At 52.1% G+C, this 23,421-nt stretch overlaps 12 protein-coding genes across 12 annotated transcripts; 4 read left to right on the forward strand and 8 right to left on the reverse strand.

Moving 5' to 3' along the window:
• The first annotated feature begins 1 nt into the window (after nt 1).
• On the forward strand, nt 2-1,511 carry ASPVEDRAFT_37354 (oxidoreductase, short chain dehydrogenase/reductase family). Its single transcript, XM_040811446.1, has one exon. The coding sequence runs from the start codon at nt 163-165 to the stop codon at nt 1,021-1,023; it is 861 nt and encodes a 286-aa protein (XP_040663656.1). The 5' UTR covers nt 2-162; the 3' UTR covers nt 1,024-1,511.
• Nucleotides 1,133-1,583, reverse strand: ASPVEDRAFT_37356 (uncharacterized protein). The gene is made up of 3 exons (XM_040811447.1): nt 1,476-1,583; nt 1,280-1,404; nt 1,133-1,226 (listed from the first exon to the last, which is right to left on the reverse strand). The coding sequence occupies exons 1-3, from the start codon at nt 1,569-1,571 to the stop codon at nt 1,193-1,195; spliced, it is 255 nt and encodes an 84-aa protein (XP_040663657.1). The 5' UTR covers nt 1,572-1,583; the 3' UTR covers nt 1,133-1,192.
• A 699-nt stretch (nt 1,584-2,282) lies between these two features.
• Nucleotides 2,283-3,965, forward strand: ASPVEDRAFT_437730 (uncharacterized protein). Its single transcript, XM_040812898.1, has one exon. The coding sequence runs from the start codon at nt 2,454-2,456 to the stop codon at nt 3,858-3,860; it is 1,407 nt and encodes a 468-aa protein (XP_040663658.1). The 5' UTR covers nt 2,283-2,453; the 3' UTR covers nt 3,861-3,965.
• Nucleotides 3,966-3,983: 18 nt separating this feature from the next.
• Nucleotides 3,984-5,954, reverse strand: ASPVEDRAFT_79575 (uncharacterized protein; the record flags this gene model as incomplete). Its single annotated transcript, XM_040816714.1, has 4 exons — nt 3,984-4,467; nt 4,544-5,443; nt 5,496-5,877; nt 5,936-5,954. 4 exons carry the CDS (start codon nt 5,952-5,954, stop codon nt 3,984-3,986), a joined length of 1,785 nt encoding a protein of 594 aa, XP_040663659.1.
• Nucleotides 5,955-7,265: 1,311 nt separating this feature from the next.
• btgE (putative cell wall glucanase (Scw11)) lies at nt 7,266-9,050 on the reverse strand (the record flags this gene model as incomplete). The annotated part of the gene is made up of 2 exons (XM_040806340.1): nt 7,266-8,767; nt 8,849-9,050. The coding sequence occupies 2 exons, from the start codon at nt 9,048-9,050 to the stop codon at nt 7,266-7,268; spliced, it is 1,704 nt and encodes a 567-aa protein (XP_040663660.1).
• Nucleotides 9,051-9,944: 894 nt separating this feature from the next.
• Nucleotides 9,945-10,575, forward strand: ASPVEDRAFT_437752 (uncharacterized protein). Its single transcript, XM_040812901.1, has one exon. The coding sequence runs from the start codon at nt 10,081-10,083 to the stop codon at nt 10,411-10,413; it is 333 nt and encodes a 110-aa protein (XP_040663661.1). The 5' UTR covers nt 9,945-10,080; the 3' UTR covers nt 10,414-10,575.
• Nucleotides 10,576-11,241: 666 nt separating this feature from the next.
• Nucleotides 11,242-12,163, forward strand: ASPVEDRAFT_437746 (uncharacterized protein). The gene is made up of 3 exons (XM_040812900.1): nt 11,242-11,251; nt 11,305-11,696; nt 11,747-12,163. The coding sequence occupies exons 2-3, from the start codon at nt 11,420-11,422 to the stop codon at nt 11,959-11,961; spliced, it is 492 nt and encodes a 163-aa protein (XP_040663662.1). The 5' UTR covers nt 11,242-11,251; nt 11,305-11,419; the 3' UTR covers nt 11,962-12,163.
• Nucleotides 12,164-14,647: 2,484 nt separating this feature from the next.
• ASPVEDRAFT_124080 (flavin monoamine oxidase family protein) lies at nt 14,648-16,229 on the reverse strand (the record flags this gene model as incomplete). The annotated part of the gene is made up of 2 exons (XM_040806149.1): nt 14,648-15,963; nt 16,025-16,229. 2 exons carry the CDS (start codon nt 16,227-16,229, stop codon nt 14,648-14,650), a joined length of 1,521 nt encoding a protein of 506 aa, XP_040663663.1.
• Nucleotides 16,230-16,613: 384 nt separating this feature from the next.
• Nucleotides 16,614-17,039, reverse strand: ASPVEDRAFT_79578 (uncharacterized protein; the record flags this gene model as incomplete). Its single annotated transcript, XM_040816715.1, has 1 exon — nt 16,614-17,039. The coding sequence occupies one exon, from the start codon at nt 17,037-17,039 to the stop codon at nt 16,614-16,616; it is 426 nt and encodes a 141-aa protein (XP_040663664.1).
• A 178-nt stretch (nt 17,040-17,217) lies between these two features.
• ASPVEDRAFT_437868 (uncharacterized protein) lies at nt 17,218-18,886 on the reverse strand. The gene is made up of 2 exons (XM_040812907.1): nt 18,637-18,886; nt 17,218-18,582 (listed from the first exon to the last, which is right to left on the reverse strand). Exon 2 carries the CDS (start codon nt 18,419-18,421, stop codon nt 17,396-17,398), a length of 1,026 nt encoding a protein of 341 aa, XP_040663665.1. The 5' UTR covers nt 18,422-18,582; nt 18,637-18,886; the 3' UTR covers nt 17,218-17,395.
• Nucleotides 18,762-20,013, reverse strand: ASPVEDRAFT_437845 (aegerolysin family protein). Its single transcript, XM_040812905.1, has 3 exons — nt 19,571-20,013; nt 18,894-19,504; nt 18,762-18,833 (listed from the first exon to the last, which is right to left on the reverse strand). The coding sequence occupies exons 1-2, from the start codon at nt 19,669-19,671 to the stop codon at nt 19,108-19,110; spliced, it is 498 nt and encodes a 165-aa protein (XP_040663666.1). The 5' UTR covers nt 19,672-20,013; the 3' UTR covers nt 18,762-18,833; nt 18,894-19,107.
• On the reverse strand, nt 20,014-23,026 carry chs3 (putative chitin synthase activator (Chs3)). Its single transcript, XM_040812904.1, has 4 exons — nt 22,949-23,026; nt 20,702-22,897; nt 20,435-20,650; nt 20,014-20,388 (listed from the first exon to the last, which is right to left on the reverse strand). The coding sequence occupies exons 2-4, from the start codon at nt 22,566-22,568 to the stop codon at nt 20,357-20,359; spliced, it is 2,115 nt and encodes a 704-aa protein (XP_040663667.1). The 5' UTR covers nt 22,569-22,897; nt 22,949-23,026; the 3' UTR covers nt 20,014-20,356.
• Nucleotides 23,027-23,421: the final 395 nt, after the last annotated feature.

The raw sequence follows: 23,421 nt of genomic DNA on the forward strand, positions 1-23,421 counted from the left end.
CGGGGTGTGATGCTCACCATTGACCATGCCCTTCCTCGTATAGAGTATACAGCAAGCCCTATTTAAACCCTCCAATGGTTCCCTCTCTTCCAACACTGTCTGCTTCTCCATCCAGAACTCCCCTCTCTCATCAACTCTAAATAGTCCAAGTTCAAGTCCAAGATGTCCAACTTCATCTCAACCACAAAACTCCACAATACCCGCGTGATCCTAATCGGAGGAACATCAGGGATCGGGTTTGCCGTTGCCAGGGCATCCCTCGAGCACGGCGCCTCCATAATCCTCGCCTCATCAAGCCCTGAAAAGGTCCAAACCGCTATAGAAAAACTCAAAGCGCTCTATCCCGAGGAACCCTACATCTCACGCATCGCAGGGAAGCCGTGCGACCTGAGCAACGATGAAACGATTGAAGATAACATCGTGAGCCTATTCAAATACGCCACGGCCAAGGATCTCTTTGGTGCATCAGGGGGTGCTGGTGCTGGTGACGATATAGTCCCAATCAACCATATAGTCTTCACGGCGGGCACAGTCCCGCGCAACCTACCAGCCACAGATCCCGGCGTAGATGTCGCCTATATCCGGTCTCTGAACACCGTGCGATTCATTGGTGGTGCTCTCGTTGCGAAACACGCGCCGACGTATTTGCCCTCGCCGGCCTCGGCTTCCAGCTCCATAACCTACACATCGGGCGGGCTGATCTCGCGGCCTAGACCTGGGATGGCGCTTGGTATTGCGGGTGGCGGGTCTGTTGAGGGGCTGGCGAGGGGGCTGGCTGTTGACTTGGCGCCGGTGAGGGTGAATGTTGTTTCGTTGGGTCCTGTGAAGACAGAGCTGTTTGATTTGTTTGGGGATGAGAAGACGGTTGAGGGCATTTTGGAGTCGTTTGGGAAGGAAACGCTCCTTGGGAGTGTGGGCGCACCGGGGGATGCGGCGGAGACATACTTGGGATTGATGAGGGATAACTTTGTTACTGGGACGATTGTGAGGAGTGATGGGGGGTTTGCGTTGAAGAAGTTCTAGTCGTGTTAAATCGTTCTTTTAGCTTGGTTGGTAGTATATGGTATGGTATTAATTGTCGCAATTGTATATTTTGCTGAGACAAATACTAGGCTAGGCTAGAAACGAACGGGCATTATATAACTTCGGATACTCCATACTCCTCCATTTCTATCTTCTCTCAATGTATCAATTACTCCGGGGGGCGGTAGGCTCCGCCGAATATACTATGACCCAGTCAACATCAGCCCATATATGAAAACCCTAGCGGGCAACTAACCGGTTGTACAGCCATCCGAAAAGGCCTGTTGTTTCGTCATGGCTACGCTTCGCCCAGCCGCTGTCGACGTTGTAGCTCTTCGTGTCTTGGAGTCCGGCGAAGAGGCCTCTACCTGCTGTTGGGTGCTATTTGCGAAAGAAGTTAGTCATGCCGTACATGATAATAGCAGGTACCAAGGAGGCGAGAGTACACGCACCCGAGTAGGATTTGTGGACTTGCGAACCCAAAGGTCAGCCCCGAAGTCGTTTTGCAGACGGGAGTTTGATGTTGATGGTGTTTTTGTTTCTGTCATTGTTGTTGTTGGTTTGGGTTGAACCCTGGTTGTTGTGACAAATCGATCAATTGACTCGGTGGTCTTCAAACGATGGGGTCGGTATCAATTGATAATGGTATTGAGTATGAGGAAAAAAAGCTTTTCTTTATTACTTTAGTTGATTGATTGACTGATGATTATAGAAACGAAGTAGGGATCGCCCTGTTATAGACGGCCATTTTATACTGAAAGCCTCAGGACCAAACTGAATGACGGAGGTGTAGGAAGACATGATTCCGAATCACCTCACCACCGCATCCCATAGACAAGGTAGATAGGAAGGCATGATCTGCCGCGCTCATGGGGTAGCCACATAGCGGGCAGAGTGGTCTGAGGCCTGCTCTTGGGGAGTATCGGGCTGGCAACCGAATGGTTCACGTACTGTCCAATAAGAGGACGAATATAACTAAAAAACTGCATTCTGGATATCTCGAGAGTTGACCCGAGCGAACGGGCGTGGCTGTTATGGCATGATGCATAGGGGAGTTGGGCGGTTGTCAGTGTTGTTTTGGGTGGCATGATTCATGTTGGTATTGGGGGCTGAGCAGGCAGCACGCGATGCCATGACAGGCACGGGAAATGTTGGATCATCATCGGCGAAAATAGGATTGATGGAGTCAGCAGATAGCTAAAAATTTTGTTTTGGTGAAAGTGCTCTTCTATGATGAAGTTCTTGATGTTTGATGTTTGTAGAGAGTTGAAGACGGAAGTGTGAGCCTGCAGCCTGCAGCCTTGTCCTCAAGGCACTGCTGAGTGTTGCCTGCATCTCCTCCTTCCCTCACCAAATCTCACAAGGGCAGTGAACACATTGCCAAATCCCTTCCCCGGAAACCCCACAATGCAACAATAATACCATCCAAAATGACCTCCCTAGGCGAAATACCCCCAACCCACCGCATCAACATCTCACTCCCCCCTGCAGAGCGCTACTCCGCGCTCGCACGCCTCTACCGCCCCCAACTGCGCGCACTGACTTCACTCTTCGACGAGCTCGTCCTGGGCATCTTCCCAGAATCATATCTCCCGCGTATAAAATCGCTAGCGCGATTGTTTCTGCGCCGGGTCCACGATGGCGAAGAGACGAAGGAGCTGCGCGGGATTGCCGACGCGACGGGCATCGAGATGTATCTCGTCGTTGCGCTGAATGTGCTCCTGGATTTATTGATGGGGTGTACCAGTGGCGCTGCTTTGTTTTCGCCTTCTTCTTCGTCATCATCACCAGCAGGGGAACAGGCGGATGGAGAGGAGGAGGAAAAGAGAATGCTCCACTTCCGAACCCTAGACTGGGACATGCCGGCACTGCGCCAACTCATCGTGAAACTGGAGTTCGTGGCCGACGACAGAGAGGATAGCCCCGTGCTCGCGACAAACATCACGTACGTGGGGTTTGTCGGCGTCCTTACCGGAATCCGGCAAGGGCTCAGTGTCTCGCTGAACTTCCGGCCGAATCATGATGCCAGTTCGTGGGTGAAGCAGGCCAAGTTTTATGGCTCTCATCTGCTTGTTCTTCTTGGGTTTAAGAGGTCGATTGCTTCTGTGCTGAGGCAGGTGATTATTCCTTCGACAATGGAAAAGCAGGGCCGGTTCACCTGGTTGCATCCTCAAGGCAAACAAGAGGCCGCGCACCAGCTCTCTCTATCTGAAGCAGTGTCGAGAATCGTACGGACGCCGTCGACGGCTTGCTACCTAATACTGTGCGATGGGCGGGAGGCCCACGTGCTGGAGAAAGACTACAAGACAACGACAGTAGAATCTAGCTCTTCGTTCATTGTTGCTACAAACAGTGACCGCGGTGCGGACCCGCAGGACTTTGATCCTTCCACGCAGCAAGAACACCGAGGTGCTTCGCTGACAACCGGTGAGCCAATCGCCATGGCCAATCTTATCAAAGATAGCATCGAGCGGCGGGCATGTATGCAGGCGCATTGGGATAGAAAAGTCACGGAGGCGAGACAGGCCTCCCGGCGTGCGTTGCAAGTCACACAAGCTCGGAAGGATCCGTTGAGAAGAACCCGGTCTTCGCAGAGACAAACCACGACTGTCTCTCCCTCGGCAGCTGTAGCAACGGCTGCGTCCGATGATGTCCTACCCGACGCGGAGGTCACAGCGACGCTAGATGAAATCGTAGGCTGGACAACGCAGTTCCCAACTACGAATGAAATGACGCATTTTTCAGCGGTGATGGATCCTGTCAAGGGAACCGTTGCCTGGGTTCGACGGTACCCCGACCCTTTGGAGGGTGAGTGGGAGCTGTCTGGTTTAGATTAATTGAGCAGAACTATTGAGTGATTATATAGCTCCCCGGTAGAGTTCCTGGTGGCTGTTGATATATTCGTAACATCGTACATGATAGAGTATATAAATATCAATATAGAGCCAGTCCGCTTTCACCTAGATGAATCCCTCAGGGGACGTATTATCGGCACGCGTTGAAGTCTGATGATAACTTTTTCTTTCCCAGATCCTATTGGCGAATGCGATGGGCGACGATGAGCCCGTATTCTCGGCCTTTTCCGGTTCGGCGACGGCTGGAATAGGCTTCAACCCGGCAGCGGTATCATCACTGCCACGAGAGGACACCCACATAACTCTAGTGTCGGACAGTGACTGGGGCGGCGGGTCTGCACCGGATGTGCTGTCGTCCGGTACGATCTCATCAAACTTCTTACTTCTGGTTGTTCGGAGAATGGTAGAGAGGGAATCGGTAAAGGCAACCCCATTATCCCACATTGTAAGGAAGCCGGCGATGACGCACAGTAGTGTGACGAAGACCGCAACGCCATAGGCAATAAAAAGGTTTTTCTGTGCGTATATATACCTAGTTTCGGGCTCGTAGATGGTCACGTTGATGGTGTGAGCGTAGGAGGAATTCAGACTAATCAGTCAAGTTAGGCAACTGACAGGGCGACGTAAGATGGGTATTGTAGGGAGAAATAGATAGATATGCTCACTGGAAATACGGATCGGCAAGTAGACTAAGAGTTATGTTTTTTCCTAGCTGATTGGCAGCATCGACAAAAGTCGGAAAGTCACCAACATCTGGATCTGGGTCGTCGGACCACAGCAGCCCATACGTCTCTTTCGTGTCGCTGAGAGCCGATTTGAGAATCTGCGTGTCTGCGCAGACCAGAGGGTTGTAACGACATCTACCGACAAACATCTCTTTGAACACATTCATGATTGCAGCGTATCCGAATTCTTGATCTAGCTTTGAATCTTTTGTCTCTTGCAATTTTGGATGAGCGGGAACGCGGTTGAGGATTGAAATGTCAGTGATATTTTGAGTCTGTTCTCCATTGTGGAAACCAAAATCAACGGTCCAAGTGGCGTTATACAGCGCACACTCTACCAACGTCTTCGGCAAGAATGGGGCTACAACTAGGATCACTTTTTCCACAAGATCCTCTTCTAGCGGCGTGTCTGGAAACGGGCCGGCGAGGTTGAAGTAGTCAAAGGCCATATCAAGGTCGTAGGATATATTCCCGGATGTTGCTTCAAAGCCCAGATATCCGGTCCTATACATATCAGAACGAGCGTGCCAGTCCATCATTGATGCATTGATACTCTCTCTACCCTTCTCGCACTGGATATAAGGCGCAATAAAAGAATGCGTGTAAGTCGAGTTTGGCGCCGGTGCGGAAAGCTTGCGGGCCGTGCCTTCCACAATAACGCCGCTTACAAAACGAGTGACGATTGGAGCTGGTGCGCCTGGCCCGGCGTCGCCCATAGTCGTGTACTTGTAGAAACTCCAATCAAAGTCCGGCAAAAGTTGCTGCGGCGATACTCTCGACACCAAAGTAGATTGCACTGACAGGGTTGCTGGTGTCACGACTGTAACCAGAGGAATCGTCCTGTACAGCACTCAATCTCTAAGTTCAGAGCAGAAAACGAGGGACAACCTACCATGATATGAGGCCCAAAATAGCTACATTTGGGCCCCTGAGCCATATGTGGAAATCGAAGAAGTTGAAGATGCTGCCCCGAATATCCCACATCGAATCCAAAGTTGATAATCTCACTGGCTTTAACCGCAAAATCCACCAGAGGTTCTGGACGCAAGCAAGGCCAACTGCCGTGGTTAGGAATGTTTTTGTCAGGAAGGCCATTCCAGTGCCAATCCGTAGTGACCATGCTTGTTGAGTCGGGCTCCCGACCGTAGTGTCGTTCAGCGAGTTGTAGTAAAAATGGTGGCTGATGGCCAGTGCCAATCCAAGGACGAAGCATACAATCATCGCTGTGGGCACCCTCCAGTGGATACCACTTTTCATACCCATTTTGGGACCAACTATTCATGCGTTGGTCAGTTGAGGTAACCTGTCGGGGGCATTTATGGAAGATCTTACCTGAAGATAAGTCGCCCATTGTGAATACTAGTAGGCATATAAACCATATATATGCCTCCAACAGCAAGTAGCGACAGCGAGACAAAAGAGAAAAACTAAGTCTCTCAAGAGCCTCTGCGCCAGCGGCAAAGCCCGCCACTTTAAATAACGTAGAGTTAACCGCCATTGCATGCTCCCCCTCCGTAGTCCACCGGTTGGGCGCTTAATATTTTTAGAAGGGGGAGATGTGCTGTAGGGGACAATTCTGAGACACAGAAGCGGCCCTGGATCGACACTTGGCACATAATAAATTGTATCCCATTGGCAACCAGCCAGGGTCTTCATGCGGGAAAGCAGCGCCGCTTCTCGAGGGCCAAAAGGAGCTGCGAGTCGACATCACCAACTGTAGTCATCCTGCCCTGGGGAGGAGGGCTTTGGGATTTTGGCTCGTACTCACTCAACACAGCCCCAATAAAATATCAATATATGGACACACCATATTGCTTAGATATTAATACTTGACAGGGTTCCGGAGTTTCGAGCTCGTGGTGTTTGGATCAAGTGGCACCGGAAATGCAGCCAAGTGGAGCGCGGTCCTGTCCATCTCACAAGGCCGCCGGCGCTACCAGCGAGGCAGAGACAGTGCAACTTCAGTGCATCGCCTCGGACAGGTGGCTTAGACAGGAAGAAGTTTAGTTTGACAGAAGGAGGATGAATCGGAGTGTACCTTGAGCTTTGTAAATACAAAATGTTGTGAACTGTTGATGATGCCCGATCGCACTGTGGGAAAACACTGGCTGCTCCGGAAGAGGCGCTAAGCCTTCCGGAAATCCGAGGGTTGTTCATTAATTTTCTTTACTTATTTTGCTTTTCCTTCGTTGGATGAATGAAGTTATGAGTAAGGTAGGCTAGGTGGTGAATACAAAGATGTTTGTTGTCAGTATATACGGCACGTGCAGCCGTTGCCCAAACGATCAAAACTAGTTCGAGATTCAATTGTCTTCTCAGGCATCACGTACATTTAAAGATCAGCTAGAGAAAATCGTTGTCCAAACTCGGATAACAGTAATACAGATTACAATATTTAGGGTGGAAATTGACCACAACAATGTCGTAATCCGTGATGAATTAGCAGCATATACAGACCAACCAAGAAAACATGCAGACGCAGACAGACAGGTAAATAATAGACAACATATAAAAGGTTGTATCTACAAAATGAACATAAAAGTATATTGGAAAAAGAAAGCCAGACCAGGCCGTACAGGAAACCCAAAACGACCAGCCAGGAAGAAGAAACTCCTATCCACTGAATTGACGGTATATACTATACTCCAAGGGCACATGGCGCTTAGAACTGGTCAAAGCAGCCCCAGTGGGCCTCAACGCCGAACTCGTTGCCCGAACTCGAGCCCTTCTGGTCGGCCTTCCACGAGTCATCCTCGTACGAAAAGAAGACAGAGACATCACCAACTGCCTCCCTGAGGGACTTGAGGGCAATGGCCTGCTGGGAGACTCCAGGGACAGCCAAACCGTTGGCGTTACCGGCGTTGGGCCAACCAGTCTCAAGGTTGATAACATCCTTGCCAGAGCAAACCTGCTTCAAGTCACGGATCTGGTTGCCGACAAGTTCACCGGCCTGGGAAGCACTGAACGCTGCGTTGAAGAAGGGGTGAAGGTTGGCACCGAGTTCGTCCACGGCAGGGCAGAGGGTGCTGCCGTCCTTGAGCCACACATCGATGGGCTCCGCGATGGTGATCTTGCCAGTGTATCCGGCAGCCTTCCAGGTCGATCTCCACTCGCTAATCATCTGGACAACCTCAGCGGGCTGCAAGCTGCCGCCGGTAATAGCCTCGTTTTCAGCGACAATGAGAGAGACAAGGTCCCACTGAGCCCACTTGGCAATATCATCAACCTGTTGCTTCTCGGTGCCGTCGGTGAAGACACCGAGGATCATTTTCATACCATGGGTCTTGCAAGCCTCACCGACTTTCTCGAGAGTGCCGCACTGGGTGTCGTAGACACGAACGTGGGAGAAACCCTTCTGCTTGAGGTTACCGATCTTCTCCAAGACTTCAGACTTGGAGTAGCAGTCGTTGTGACCCTTGAATAGAGTGAAGGTCATTCCCATGTGGTCACCACTGGTGCCGGTGGGGACACTGGTGGCAGTAGAAGAGGTGGTGCTGGCGGCAGCAGTGGTGGTCGAAGCCGGAGCAGTGGTGGTGGGGACAGCAGTGTTGGTGGCAGGAGTGCTGGTGGGCTCATTGCCGTTGGTGAAGGGGCAGACGTAGGTGTAGTCAGTGTTGGTCACAGTGACAGTGGTGCCAGGGTTGGTGTAGGTACCAGGGGTGTAGGTGGCCGGGGTGGGGTACACAATAACGGTGTCGGCGGGCACGCTGGTGGTGGTAGGAGCAATGGTGTAGGTACCGGCGCTGGGGCAGACATAGGTGGTGGTCTCGATGACGCTGGTCACGGTGCTGCCGCTAGGCTTAACGGTGGCGTAGGGGCAAGTGACGGTCGTGGCAGTCTCGACGACGGTGGTGACACCACCGAAGGTGTGGGTACCGCTGGGGAGGTCGGTGCTGGTGGCACCGCAGACAGTGGTTGTGTCTGTGACGGTCAGGGTGGTGGCGGGCACAGTGTAGGTGCCAGGCGCGGTGTAGGTGCTCAGGCCGGGGGTGGGAAGGGTGACCTCGGGGGTGGGAGCGGGAGTCTCGGAGGGGGTCTCGACGGGGCTCTCAGCTGGGGGAGCAGAGGAAGTGGCAGTGACCGTGACAGTGCTGTAGCTGGTGGACTCGACGGTGGCAGTGGTCTCCGAGGTCACGGTGCTGGTGGGAACGGAGAGAGGGATGGCTGTGACATGTCAGCCGAATCCATATCAATCAATTGCTTGATATCAGGGCAAGCAATTGCCGCAACCCGGCTGATACTTACTGGTCGGTTCGCCATAGTACGAGATGACCTCGGTGGTGCAGCCGCACTCCTCCTCAGCGACAGCAGAGGAAGATGGGACGGCAGGAGCAGACCCGTGGAGGGCGCGGTGGTGCAGACCCTCGTGAGCGTGACGGCGCATGTGGACATCAGCAACGGCCTGGCCGGCAAAGGCGGCCGCGGTGGCCAGGATAGCTCCCCTCATGATGATATAGAAAGTAAACCGTTATATGGTCGATACTAATTTTTTCGTTTCTGTATAGCAAATATGCAATGAATGCCCGCTGAACGAGTGAAGCGGTGGTCAACAGCACAGATGGAAAGGAATGACAAGGGGGAGGAGCCTCTGGACCGATGATAAAGCAGAGAGAAAGATCACCAAGAAAAGAGGAAATGCAGAGAAGAAGAAGGGCGAGGAAGAAAAGAGGGGGCGACTTGGGAAATTAGGACCAAGTCGTGACGGGGCTTGCAAGCAGGTTCTGGTGCAGGCGAGGCCGGCGATTGGCAGAGACAGGGGGTCTGGCCAGAGAGGATCAATCCCAAATACGAAAGAATACAGCCATTTCCCCAAATGAGGCCAATGGGGCAAAAGGGGCAGCGAAGCCAACTGTGCCGGATCTCCTGAACGAATATCGCGGCCCTATCCAGCCAGCTAATGATGTGGCAGCAGTGGCTGATCACTGTGGACAGAGCGGGGCCACGGAAATTATACTTGCTGCTCAGCCACTCACAGCACAGTACCACTCTGAAATGGGTCTGCACCCTTGCTATTTTAAGTAAAGCCTAAACACCACCCAAAGTCTGCACTCCACATGGGCTTCGCTGGCTGTTCCTTGCAGGCTCTCCCAACCTGGCCCTCGCCGGCCAGACTGACTGGAGGGCTGGAGTTCTTGGGAGCTGGTGTTCGCCAGTGGGTGACCGCCCAGACGAGGACAACAGCGAATTGCACTGCTCTGGATACATCTACTGGAGCGACGTGTTTTTGGTGTTCCTGGCCTCTGAGTTGCGAGGTGACACGTCTCACGGCCGAGTTTTGGCCTGGTAAATTACTTACCATGTGAACTGCCGTTTCAAGCCTGGTTTTGCCGGACTACTGAACGTGTTCATGTCAGCTCAGCCAATATCCGGCACTCTGAGACAACCGTTTGCCCCAACCAAGGATATGGGACCTTCTGCAGAGAAATGAGAACCAGTTCCCACGCTGAAATAAATGACTGAGACACCGGGTGGTCCCCATGTCGACCCCAAAAAGCAGACAAAAACAAACGGAACCCCCGAGTCTTGGGGCGAATCACCGAATTGTCCTCAGGATTTGTGCCTGGACCCACCTCTACCCGAAGTTTCGCGGCTGTGACTGGCCAATATTTCCAGACCTTTCCCAGCGGTCCACCAATGGCGTTGCTCTGGTGCCTGGCTCCCGTGACACACCGCTGGCTCGCAGTGGACGGGCTGTATTGTTTGTGTATCCGTGTTACGGCTTACTGCTGGGTCAGGGGCAATGTTTTTATCAACAGCCCGCCGTTGCTCAGCCTCACCAAGAGCGCCATGCGAGGACTATCGAAGCATGAAACACTCAATTGTCGTCAATTAAAATCCATAAAACATCCAGCCTTCAGGGGAATCGCTTTGCTTCACGTCTGTCGCGAGTCGGCGACGAGAGGAAGCCATCAATTATTGTCAATAAACCGGTCGATCACCCACACAAGACTTGGGAACAACAATTAAAAGCGAAGATCCAGCATCTTTGTGTCTTGTGGTCGACTTTTCACCGGCCTGTCTGCTCCTTCGGTCCAAGACAGACTCCGCACATGCCGAGATGCCCGAGAGTCCACGCTCCATCCAACTCGCCCAAGTGGCAAGAGTGCCTCGTCTTCTCGTAATCAGGCCTGAAAATGAAGACTGAAGACTGCAGAAACATGACGTCCTTGTGTGCTCAGCTTATACGACCCTTGCAACACGAGGCATCCCTGTCTCTTCACGTCCACTCTCACCCCACGGTCCTGCTAGGTGATTCCTTTCCATTATTCGGGAAAGTTCTGTTTCCAGTCTCCAACGTCGCAGTCGCAGGCTGGTCTCTGATGCAGGATCTTCAAGTCCGCCGCGCAACCCCGTCTGTTGCGGCAAAGATCAGCTTGATATGCCGGTCTCGAACGAGATCCAGGTTGCACCCACCTTTCCTCCAGTCAAGGCTTGGCCCAAGTCTCTTGAGCTTAAGAAAAGATCTTCGCTTTCCTTCTTGGAGATGTCCTAGTCAGGATAAACTGACATGAACAGCCTCTGCCGAGCTGCGCTTGTTTCAGCTCGGATATCACAAATAAGAAACCCCAATATCGGTGCCTTGGTTCCTATTAATATCACGGAGCAGGTCACAAACAACAATGCCTCTTTCCCCGGACATTACCAATGGCAGGTTTGAATATACGAGATCACTCACTTACTGAACATTAACTTCGGGCTAGACGATGATACGAGTCAAGAAAGGACCTTTAGGTTGCATCGAGATGCCACGGCAAATCGATCATCGGGCAACCACGGACGAGATCCCGGATTGGGCTTCCTGTTCAATAATAAATCATGATCAAGAGTCCAAGACACTGCCTGTGGGGGCCTCCTTTTCAATGCCCCTTTTACACAACGGGTAGTCCCACTCGGCCTCGAGAATGTCAGTCTGGACTTGGGGCCGTGCTCCATATCTCTGTCGATACCAGAGTCCAGACAACGACTTCTCTAGAACAGATCCCTTCCACCTCTGCGCCCTGCAACATCCCCTCTATAACCCTCACATACTTCGGCACTCATTTAAGCATCTGCAACATACGAGTGTGCTTCCTCGGCGCAATATCTAGACGACGTGAGTAGCTGGTTTCATGATTGTTGATACCATGTTATTCAGTATCATAGTGGGATTTTTCGCAAGTCCAGGCAACTTTACAACTCTCGCAGTACCTTCTGCATCCACGAGGACATCAACCCTCAAATGTCTACGTTGTAGCCGTATTATTCCCTCCAACTGCTCCGATATCGACTACCGAACAAGGACCAAAAGTCCCCTGAGTATCCCCTTTCTATCCATGAGAGTACAACACCAGTCACCACAGACCAGATGGGGCGCTTGACATGTCTCCAAACTCCTGAGACTCTGCATGACTCCGTAGTGGACAATGCAAGATCTCATCTCTGCGCAGACACAACACCGCGTGCACTCAAACTGGACGTGGTATAATATGAGGGAGATTCCGGTGTCAATAACGCGAAGCTCCTCGGAATAGAAATCCGATGCATAAACAAGAGGCAGTTGGCACCGCAGTGCACAAAGGCCGCTTAATTAACGTAAGCCCTGGAACTCAATAATGGTTCCAAGGATCTTACTTCCAGCAATATCACCGAGGGTTTCAGCATTTATGATAAAATGTCCAAACAGTTATCTCAAAAGCCATAACATGACATGATCACCGTTTTCTCCATCCAAGCCCTTCATCCTTTGAAGATTGAATCTGTATCACAGTAGAAAGCCCGTTTACTAAATATTTACACGTTTCTTTTCCATATACCAAAGGCAATGGAAGTGGACGCAGCTATCTAGAACCTGCCCCGTGCGTATCACCTCAGCACGAGCCGACAAACCCACTGGTCTGATGAGACAAGTAGATCGGGATTCGGAGACGCGCCGAGTTATCTAGTAATTTCTCTCCAGGTGGGTAACGAACGACGAGAACAGGCGGGGTGAATCCAGACAATTACTCTACTACACCTTGGGTTTTGGATGTTCTCTGAGTGCGGAGAACTTGTCGTCGGTATGTTCAGGGATCCTTAGCTCGGGTTTATTCAAATATCGCCGGCATATCGATCGTGGAACAGCCACCGGCACCCTGATTTTTTCAGCTCGACAAGAAAACGAGAATTGATATCGAGTAGAATCGAATATTAGTACATTTGGAACAATCCTATGTAGCAGTGAAATAGAGAGAGAGCGAGAGAAAAATGGTTCGAAGCCAAGAAACTGGATAAAGGCTTAATTAATCCTGCCCAGCAATCCATCATCAAATTAAATGCAACAACACAAAAGATATATATTCAGCGGTTCACAGCAACGGAACCTTGTTTCCACATTCTAGCGCGATCGTATATATCCCCCCGGTTTATTGATTATGATATATCCGCGGCGCGCACTCTCACTAATCGAACCTCATGGCTTCGGGTCAATTTAGTTGTTGTGACCCTGGGGGTGGCATTTCTGTAATACGAAACGGGAGATATTAGCACCATACTCGTCATCCATAGACAAAGATTGTCTGGCAATTGGAACATACCAGGTCAGCACCACACCACAGCGGGGAGCAGCACGAATTTGAGCCGAGAGTTGAGTTACTGCATGGGTTGGATTCGACGTCGTTGCCGAGCTATACATTCAAAACAGATTCAGTTAGATTTGCTATTGTTCAAAATGGCGAGATTTTCGGATAGGTCCTGGGGACAAGAGGGACATACAGCGAGACAGCTGATCTTAGCGCTTGGGCTCGCGGTCGAAACGCCCACCATGGTGGCAAGGATGGCAGAGAAGACGGTGAAGAATTGCATCTTTGTGGTGTGCTTGGTCCGGTTGTAGATAAGAAGGACGGATCGAGAGAATGGAGGAAGTGAGAGAAAGAGGGGCTGGATTGTTGACGTCGAAGGGAGGATCAGATTGTTGACTGGGAGTCCAAGTCGTTTTATCCCTTGATTCAACGAGCAAGCAAAGCCGACTGATACACGCGGCGTGAGCAGTGGAGACGATTTTCAGGAGAAATTGCTGGGTGACAGCAGCGTGCAGGCCAGTGAGACCACAGAGCGAGCAGCAGAGTCGCTAGGTGCCAATGGGGGAGGGATGTGCCTCGCTTGAGCAAGTTGGGAGTTGGAACTGGAGATCCGCCTGCTTGATCGAGCAAGGCTGTTCTATCTTTGTTCGGGATCGTCGCAGTTGACGACACTGTGGAACTGCAGAGCTTCTCAATCAGTGCCTCTCGGCCTCACGTCCTTACTTGCAGTCCATGAGTTTCATCGACAAGGTGTTGGAGTAGGGCTGTTTTCTTTGAATCTCGTCTGCCGCCCGACGATCCGTTGTTTTGATCGAACAATGTCGAGTTGGATCTATGAAGCTCAACCGAACGCCAAAACATGCTGAGTCAGCCAGCCACAAGCGGGGAAAGCTCTCGGTCGCAACATCATCAACTCATCTTTATCTTCCCAGCCTGTCTCTGTCTGGTTTGAAAATAAGTGGCAAATACACTAGCCGTCCTGTACGACAGTCCTGTCGATAACCCGATATGCAGCCAACAGCATCTGTGAAGTCCTGCTCGCCCAGCCTCAGAGGAAGGTTGAGTCTGTGAGTGCACTCCAGGAAAAGGAAAAGGATACAGCAGTCGTATCCCCTCGTATTGCTTATTGGCCTAGTGTAGTCAATGGCAGCATCCAACCAGCGTCACAAATATCCCACGCCCGAGTGGCTGTATGGCTTGAGGATATATCCCCCGACACGAGCTCAGCTTCACCAGGATGACAAGAGTCTGTCTTCATCGACAAAAGATTCGACAAAGATTCGCACGAGTTAGGAGTCTGGAACTTATCTGGACCTTTCTCCTTCGTATTTGGAATTAGCGCAATGACTTGTTGCAGTAGGTGATAGTTTATTGGTTACTTGTAGTTTGACCTGTAAGTCGCAATTTTATATACTTCGTTGCACCCTACTCGACATGAACACTGCCCTATCCCCGACTATCAATAACTACAACAATGACTTCGTGACTGAGGTATACTGTAGCTATTTCACAAACCTGACGGTATATCAATATTAGCACCAGCAAGCCCAACTTCCCTCATCACAGCATCAGCAGCAAGTGCCCCCTGCTCGCAAGCCCCCTCAATGAAAGACCTCCACCCAGACGCCCAATCCGCATTCGCCATAATGACATTCCCATGCCTCTTCTGCAACTCCGCCAGATACTTTGTCAAAAACCCAGCCCGATACCAAGCAGCCCCAGCCTTGGCATAAGGATCCGAAACCCAGTCATGGAAGACAACTCTCTTAATCTCCATATCGTGGAACCGCTTCAACGCCGTTTCTAGCCTCTCAGGCTCCTTGAGCGGATCGAGTTTACCTCTGTTGTCACCAGCAAATGAAGTAAGCCGGGTTGATTTCCCACCGGCGCAGAATCCATCGCCGTAGATGTATAGCATGTCGCCGGGCCAGGTACACCCGCGCAGACCGCGGAGGTCGCCTTCAGCTTCGGCGTGGATCTTGGTGAGGTAGTCGACCTGTCCGACCTTGATTGCTTCCTGGCGGAGCGGAGAGAGAGGGGGGTCAAAGGTGATGGATGGAAGCACGGCGATGGGGATGGTGTTGATGGCGCGTTTGGCGCGGTATGTCCTGCCACCGGTTGTTGAGACGGAGACGACACTGTCTCGATCTACGATGGACTGGATGGGGGATTTGAATGAATACTCAAGACCCAGCTGCACGGCGTCGTCGAATATGTGTCTCGCGAGAGCGGACTGTCCGTCGCGGATCTTGTACAGAGTCCAGATATCTTCGAATGTCTCGGGGCTGTAACCCTGGAGAGCCTGGGCGCGGAGCATCTCCAGGAAGCCGATGTTCTCGACAGAGCCGCCGCCGCAGTGGGGGACAAGGGACTCGATAAGGGCGAGCTCGTCCGGTGACAATTGGTGCTTGACCTGCTCGATGCGGTCGCGGCACGAGAGCTGGTCGACTTCTCGGACTCGCTCAGCGGAGACGCGCAAGTTGCCTAGGGTAGAGTAGGGCAGAGGGCATATATCGCGGCCCTCGTTTCCGTCGATGTTGATGAAGATCCTCCACGCCCGGGCAGTCTTCTCGCTGGCTTCTTGGAGGCTGAGTCTGCGTGAACCGGAACCGGTGTCCAGGGTGAAATAGGAGCAGCCGCCGTCATCGGTACGAGTCATTGTCACGGCATCTTTGAGCCCGTATCGTTGCATTTCAGAGAATAAGCGGCCGTGGACGTGCGAGACCCAGGTGCCTCCCATCTCGTAGGTTGTCCCGTCGACCTCTGCACTCCAGGTCCGCCCGCCTATGCGGTCGCGGGCCTCTAGGAGGAGGGTTTTCTTGCCTATTCCGATATCAGTGAGCTAGTCCCGTTCGTAGTTTCTGTAGAATAATTTCCGACTCACCGGCCTTGACGAGGTCCCTGGCGGCGATTAGGCCAGAGTAGCCAGAGCCGATCACGATGGCGTCCCAGACATGACTACTGGCAGAATGTCGTATCTTTTGTTCGGGTTGGATGACTGCATAAGTATGGAGGCCGCCAACTAAGCCCTGTTTCTTAGAATACGTGTGACCGTCGTTGGATAGATTAGCCTTGTAGGAGGAAGCCATGATGAATATACTGTAGAAGACGGAAACCGGAAATTACAACATTAATAAAGAGACAGAGGGTGGAAGGCCTAATAAACAAACCGACGCCTACTGAAGTCGCAGCGGTGGACGTTGGAACTCCAGCAGATCTGATATCATCGATGGATCTACCTGCAGTGGCGGTTGGGCCAGTTACCAGATTCGTCAATTGCGCCAACTCACACCAGCCTGGGCACGTAGAATGAGAAGAACTTCCCCGCTTCAAACTACTACCCGAGGAATAAACAGGAAGATCATATCGAACGCCAAATATCTGCAGAAAACAGCTGGGGGCAGACGGCCAACATTCCCGGAATAGGTACCACCGCAACCCTAACCACTTGATTCTCAGACTATCCGAAAGTACTAAGAATGAAACAACACAGCCTCAGCCGACATCTCTGCCCTCATACCAGGGACATTAATCTCCTTGACAATAACCAGCGTCCAAGTCGGTGCATGTCCAGGGTACATCTCCTTCCACACGCGCTGCATAACCCCCTCGTCTTGGGCGTTCACTAAGTAACTCACGACCTTATACGCCTGCTTTAGACCCGCTGAAACACCCGCATTTCGTAGCGCCGCGTCCAGACAGTTAAATATGGCTTTGAATTCAGCGGCGGGTGTCTCGTTCACCAGCGCCCCGGACTCCAGATCCAACCCGATGTGGCTGGTTGTGAAGACTAGCGATGTAGTCGGTGAGACGGGGACTGTTGCGGTGGTGGAGAGAGAGGCGTTTTGTAGGATGTCGCCGACGGGGCCGGGGATGGTTTGATATGAGATCGAGGGCATTTTGGACGGTGAGGTGGTCTGATGTTGATTGATGAGAAGTATGGTGAGGGTGCTGTTCTTTTTGCGTTAATGGTTATATTGTAGGTAGCTAGTATTTGAATGGCCGGGGTGATGGGATTTAGTTTTGGGCTGGCCCTGCCAGCTGTCTGTATCTCCTAAAATGGCACCTGATACATATTTTGAACAGAAGCCAATACTATTGCTACTATTTTTGGTCTGCTGTTTGTAGAGACGCTGGTTGGTGCAGGCTACCTTGCGGCCATTTATTCCTATAGAGGTAGCGTTGCCAGCAGGCTCATTTTCCACATTAAGACAACAGCTATAACCCATAAATAATAATACTGACTTGTAATTAACTAACGCAAGGTCCCCAAAAACTGCACAACCCTCCTGGCAGTCCCTGGCCTCGGCCCCAACTCCTCCGTCCGCTCAGCAAGAACATGATAAGCCTGCAGCGCGTTCGTCCTGAACGCATGGGCACCACCCCAAAGGAAAAGCCTAAAGACGCGATACGTCTGCTCGCCCCATTCAGCCACGATCTCATCCCTCGCAGCATCAAGACGCCTCGCCCACTCCGCAATCGTATATTCATAGTCGCGCGTTTCTCTTTCCACCTCCACGACCTCGAACCCATGCAGCAGTAGCTCGCCCATCACGTCTTGCACTGTCATGAACGTGTGCACGCCCTGCCAAATATACCTGCGCGTGAACGCGCTAACAGCATACTTGGTCAGCGCCGCGGAGCCGTCGAAATAGATGCGTCCGCCGGGCTTGAGGACGTCGTAGACTGTGCGCGTGAAGCGACGGTAATCAGGGAGATGCTCGATGACGCCGAAGGAGACGGCGTGGTCGTAAGGCTGGTCGGGCTTATGGGCGAGGAAGTCCTGCAGGTACACAGCGCCAGGGAGATTCTGGTCCTCGATGAGGCGCTGGATGTAGCGTGCGCCGTCTGGGGCGAGGGTGAGCGTTGTGACGTGTACGCCGCGGGGGCCGCAGTACTGCGTGACGCCGCCCCAGCCGCCGCCGATGTCGAGGATGTGCATGCCGGGCTGCAGGCCGAGGCGGTCCCACATTGCGTCGAGTTTATTGCGGGATGCTTGCTCGATTGTTTCGTCGGCGTGTTTGAAGAGGCCGTGCGAGTAGAAGCGGAATTTCTTGTCGATGAAGGTGTGGTAGAGGTTGTCGCCACGGTTGTAGTGCGAGATGATGGCTTGCGAGTTCATCTTCGTTGCGGTCCGCACGTAGTCGTATAGAAACCGGAGCTTTTGGCGTAGGGGGACTTTCTTGCGGAGCTTCTGGCGAGCGCCGAAGAGGGCGCCTATGTCGCCTTCGACGTCGATTTCGCCGGTGATGTAGGCTTCGCCGACGCCCAACTCTGTCATTGGGGTGCGCAGGGCGCGGTCTGAGTTGAAGATGACGCGGTAAATGGGCTCGCCATGGCCAACGAGGACGATGGTGCCATTGGGAAGCTGGATCTCGCCTGGGAGGTCGAGCTGTCCCAGGAGAGCTGCGAGGCCGGTGCGAGGGAGTGTGTTGACGGTTGCTAGATTCATTGTTAGTACAGTGATGGGAAGAAAATGTGGGAGGAGTTATTCACCAGCTGAAGAATATTTGCAGGGGGTTCATCCGCAATAAACCCGAAGATAGAATGGTTGATCTGACGTGCAGCTGCAGCGTGAAGGAAATGATCACACCATGCAGGTGTGACGAGACTCAGCCCAGCCAGCCATATGAGGATGAGGGAGAAATAGTCTGGATTCTGACTGCTTGACAACGACGGGACCAATAACCAGCCTAGCTTGTGAGTTCCGCAGGTTCCGCCATGACAGGAAGATAATGATGGTGCTTTCGTACAAGATCTAGAGCAAGTTGAGATGGACCCGGCCGAGTTACTTCAGCCTTAGACGATCAAAGTAAAATGACAATTCAATTTCGTAACTCCATAGATATAGTTTCATAAAATATTCGTTAGCAAAAAACTTCATTTAGCCCGGCAGCCACCCAGTCAGTCCAAATAAACCGTCACCCTACAAGCACTCAAGTCACGTAGGTCACCAGATGGCTGCCCCTACTCTCCAGTCTTGTCAGCCCCAACATCACCAGCCTTCTCCAAGACCCTGAGGCCACCCGATTCCTTCTCCTGCATAATCTCCTTCTTCTTCGCCTCACTCACATCAATAAACACATGGCCAAGAGGACCCTGCGCACTACTCCATCCGGAACACTCAACCTTATACGCCTCATCGGGGTCCAGGACTTCAAAGTCATTCCAGTACCGGCCCAGCCGGTTGTCCCAGTGCAGCTCGCAGATCTTCTTGTCGCCGTCCATGAGATCAAGCCAGCCCTCGCTGCCGCGGCGGCCGGTCGCGCAGACTTCGCCGAGTCCGCCGCCGGGGATGGTCATCTTGTCGATCATGGATTCTGTGAGTGCTTTGGAGGGGTCATCGGGGGAGTGGAAATCGCCGCTTTCAAGGTTTATTAGATGAAAGAATTGACAGGGAAGGTAAGGGGTGATGAGTTAGTAGACGTACGGAGAGACGAGGGAGTCACGGATGTTGATTTGGCGGTCCTCAATGTGGTCGCGGATGTGGATAGAAATCCATTGGGAGTCGAGAGGGTCAGAGGGCTCCATTCTTACTGATGTTGTCTTAGGTGTTTGCCTAGATAGATACCGTTGATTGCCTTGAGTCTTAGAGTGATGATTGATGAGAGAAGGTCAGCCCGGGCTCCAGGTCAGTCTTTATGCTCCTTGCGGGGTAATGGGCGTTGGCTGATGGTGGATCGGTGAATGGCATGTCGTTGGATGCCGGAATGTGATGAAGTCATGGTAAACCTTCGGTGAATGGTTGATGCGTGTGGTTGGTAGAGGGATGTCTGGTAGGGAAATCTGGAGAATGGCCGGGGGCGAAGTCTGGGATGCGGGGAAAGCTGCGATCATGACGACGGTCGCTCTACAGGGAAGGGAGCAGCACGCGATTACGCGGGGAATGGCTGAGAGGGGATCACTCGTCCAATTGATTATTAGTAGTCCTGTCTTTGTCTCACATTGAGGCATTCAATGACGCATTGCTAATGGATATATCAACAGTATGTGTAAGGGATATCAATGATTCGCCTGGACAATGTTAAAATGAAACACGGGCCCTTCCAATGACCTTCCAAATGCGAATCCATAATGAATTCAGGTGTAACAAATTCGCTTCAGTAAAGATGAACGACCGATATCCGTGCAAGTGCAAAAATCGTCTGTATTATGTATTAACCGTCGCAGAACATGGTCTGCTTGTATAGACTGCTGGGGAATTCCAGCAGAAGGCCTAAAATATGCCGAATCTTTTTTGTTTGCCATCTAGAAACCTGTTAGCTAGATTTGAGGTAATTGGATTATGACTTACCACTCTTTCGGGATTTCTTCCCATTGGCATCCGCAGCGGCCTGCGCTGGCGTAACACCGTCCGCCGCGGCCCTGATCGTTGCGATTCGGTGCATTGCTCGGTTATCCCCTTGGTCGGCCGCTTTGACGTACCAGACGTTGGCCTCTAGGGGATCGCGCCGACATCCGATGCCCATTTCTGTAAAGTAGCCCACTGCATACTGGGCCTTTGCGAGTCCTACGATTCATTGTTAGACGGCTACTTTGTTTTAATACCTGATTAACTTACCGAGTTCAGCGGCCTGTTTGGCCCATTCGTACGCCTCGTTCTCATCCTTGTCCAACACCGGCTCTGCACCCACCAGGTACCAAGCGCATAGCGCCATCATTGCCAGTGCATTCCCTCCTTGTGCAGCAGTGGTATAAAAGTGAATGCTGAGGGCAGGGTCCTTTGGACAATTCAAATTTCCGTGCTCGTAGGCTTCTCCTAGGCGATAGCACGCCTCCACATGGCCAAGATCTGCCGACTTGGTAAACAGCTGAGCGGCATAAGAAGGGTCGGGAAAGACATCGTCCCCGTATCCAGATACATGAAGCAGGCCGAGCTCGTACGGCGCTGAATTATACTGTGCATCCGAAGAATCCGTAGCCCGCTTCAACCATTTGACTCCCTCCCTGTAGCGCTTGCCTAAGCCCATATCCCCAGCAAGACAGGCTTTTGCCATCCGGAGCATGGCACCTGGGTGGTTTTTCGAGGCAGCTTGGCGATAGAACTGCTGAGCTCTAGAGGCCTCCACCCGTGTTCCCCATCCAAACTCGTAGCACAGAGCAGTTCGGTAGCATGCCTCCACATGGCCATGCTTGCTCGCAGCTACAAATAAAGGGAAGGCGCGATCGTAATCCTCCTTTCCTTTACTAAACAAACCCGAGGCGTAACCGTCTGCCAGATAGTACTGCGCAAACGGATAACTACGGTTTGCCAGTGTCTGGAAAATCGACTTGGCCTCTTTCAAAAGATTAGACCGGGTGATGTCGTAGGAATTCTTGTCCTTTTCCGTGGTGAGTGAAGGTTTTCCGCCCTCAAGCTCCTCGTCGGGCATTTCCATCATAGCGCCAACCATGAAAACGGCGAATTCATATTGAATAGCAGGATCATCCGTCTTCTTCACGTTTGCCAGGTACATATCAAAAGTCTGCTTATGACTTAGCAATGATGCATTATTTCCAACGGAGGACCGAAGGTGGGCATTTCCCAATTGGACTGGGACCGGCCCCGGTTGAGGATAAGGCGCACTAAGAAGGTCGACAAAAGATACTGGCCGGACGTCAGGAGAACTAGAATTCCTGGAAGATGTACGGGGTTTGAGGAAGGGTGACGCCTGTGGGGATCCATTCTCTGATGCAAAAGAATACGCTGAGCGTGGGCGCTGCGGGCGTCTGGCGGTGAGATGGGTGTTTATTCCTGGATAATTTTCTCCTGATCCTAGAGCAGGCGTGGACTGCACGGCTGGCTGCGAGGGTTGATACGGGCGATGGTGATAGTGTAGGGGCTCAAAATTCTCTGGGGCCTGGGCCATGCTGTCTATACTGCCGCGCGAAGACGTGTTTTGGCTGCCGGAAGGGCCATCGCGGTCGAATGATGACCCGCTACTCTTACCAACAGCTTGGGTCTCATCGTGCGGTTGAGGCTCTACAGCAAACGATGAGATACTGCTGGCAGGGGTATGTCGATACACCATGTTCCCAGTAGAAGGAAGGACTCCAATGGACTCCTTTCGTGGGGGGTAGGCGCCATGTTTCGTGGTGTTATCCTGGAGCGTCAAGTTGGAAAACGCAGCGTTTGTCACGTGTGATGTAAAGGAATCGTCATTGGGGTTATTAATAGTCGTACTTGGCGTTTCAGGTTGTTCGATGTGACCGTTGACGCTCACAGAAGGGACAGAGGGGGGTGGAGCTTGCGGTGCAACCTGAGCTGACGGTCTTGCTGGTAGAGGCTTGCGCGCAATTGGTGAGGTTGGCGGATAGTTCGAGCTCCGTGGTGTAGACTGAGAATCGCGATGCGACGGAGAGTGAGGCGGCGAAGATGGAAGGTAGACGGGGGGAGGGGACGGAAGAGAATGGGGATGGGGATAGCTGCTGGCCATGGGGCTCGCCATTGCGTCACACAGTGCACTGTGCACGTCAATCACTGGGGGAGCCAAAACGTAGTCGGGATTGAAATGTCGCTGTCGTTGAGTGAAGGACCTGAGCGAATGCAGGTGGTACGAAGCGAGAGGCGCCTATGAGGCCGACATAAAGGATGTTGGAAAACGAGGGCTGGGCGGGTTATTAGAGGAGATTTGGAGAAGCGTGCGGAAACGAGAGTAGCTCAGTCGCCGACGAGAAAGTTGGGAGAGCGAGAGATGGATCGTCGGGGGGAGCTCGAGAGACGGGGGACGATCAGTTGAGTGAGAGAAGCGCGGGCCCACCAACGAGAGAAGGGACTCTATGGAGAGGTCAGCAGCTGCTGGACAGCGTTGAGGGGGAGGAACTATACCGCAGCAATGAACAAAGGTAGCGAAGATAACAATGACAAGAAGCGAAGGACGAAGACGATGAGGGGGACACAAGCAAGAAAAAGAAAGGCTGCAGGCAGCAGGAGGCCAGGAAAGAACAGGCGCAGAGACAAGCGGGGGAAAAGAAGAAGCTGGATGGATCGGAGCCGGTAAAGAGACAATGACGGCCAATAATGGCTTCAGCACGAAGCGTCCGAATTCCGGTACAGATCTTTACCAGTTCCACAGTCCCAGGACAACATGCAGGAGGACAAACTAAGACAAGTCATTGGGACACGAGTGGTACAGAGCACGCAAGATTTATTTAATGGACGACATCCCACCTTTTCTTTGCCTTCTTGGTCAAGCTGGAAGTCGTTGAAAGGCCTTTCTCGTTTCGTATAATACATATAATACAAGCTCCTGGGGACGAGCCGGCCAGAAAAACAGAGGACAGAGAATCTAACAGAAACTC

This window comes from Aspergillus versicolor (assembly GCF_001890125.1).
Source record: "Aspergillus versicolor CBS 583.65 unplaced genomic scaffold ASPVEscaffold_2, whole genome shotgun sequence".
Taxonomy (NCBI): Eukaryota; Fungi; Ascomycota; class Eurotiomycetes; order Eurotiales; family Aspergillaceae; genus Aspergillus; species Aspergillus versicolor.

Bases quoted from the DNA above. Each gene is read 5' to 3' on its own strand.
- ASPVEDRAFT_37354 (XM_040811446.1), top strand. From the start codon at position 163: ATGTCCAACTTCATCTCAACCACAAAACTCCACAATACCCGCGTGATC.
- ASPVEDRAFT_37356 (XM_040811447.1), bottom strand. From the start codon at position 1,571: ATGACAGAAACAAAAACACCATCAACATCAAACTCCCGTCTGCAAAAC. The intron at 1,405-1,475 runs GTGCGTGTACTC...TTTCGCAAATAG, and splicing joins AGTCCACAAATCCTACTCGG to CACCCAACAGCAGGTAGAGG. The intron at 1,227-1,279 runs GTTAGTTGCCCG...ACTGGGTCATAG, and splicing joins TTCGGATGGCTGTACAACCG to TATATTCGGCGGAGCCTACC.
- ASPVEDRAFT_437730 (XM_040812898.1), top strand. From the start codon at position 2,454: ATGACCTCCCTAGGCGAAATACCCCCAACCCACCGCATCAACATCTCA.
- ASPVEDRAFT_437752 (XM_040812901.1), top strand. From the start codon at position 10,081: ATGTCGACCCCAAAAAGCAGACAAAAACAAACGGAACCCCCGAGTCTT.
- ASPVEDRAFT_437746 (XM_040812900.1), top strand. From the start codon at position 11,420: ATGATCAAGAGTCCAAGACACTGCCTGTGGGGGCCTCCTTTTCAATGC. The intron at 11,697-11,746 runs GTGAGTAGCTGG...TCAGTATCATAG, and splicing joins CGGCGCAATATCTAGACGAC to TGGGATTTTTCGCAAGTCCA.
- ASPVEDRAFT_437868 (XM_040812907.1), bottom strand. From the start codon at position 18,421: ATGACAGAGTTGGGCGTCGGCGAAGCCTACATCACCGGCGAAATCGAC.
- ASPVEDRAFT_437845 (XM_040812905.1), bottom strand. From the start codon at position 19,671: ATGGAGCCCTCTGACCCTCTCGACTCCCAATGGATTTCTATCCACATC. The intron at 19,505-19,570 runs GTACGTCTACTA...AAACCTTGAAAG, and splicing joins CGTGACTCCCTCGTCTCTCC to CGGCGATTTCCACTCCCCCG.
- chs3 (XM_040812904.1), bottom strand. From the start codon at position 22,568: ATGGCGAGCCCCATGGCCAGCAGCTATCCCCATCCCCATTCTCTTCCG. The intron at 20,651-20,701 runs GTAAGTTAATCA...AATGAATCGTAG, and splicing joins CAAACAGGCCGCTGAACTCG to GACTCGCAAAGGCCCAGTAT. The intron at 20,389-20,434 runs GTAAGTCATAAT...ACAGGTTTCTAG, and splicing joins GAAGAAATCCCGAAAGAGTG to ATGGCAAACAAAAAAGATTC.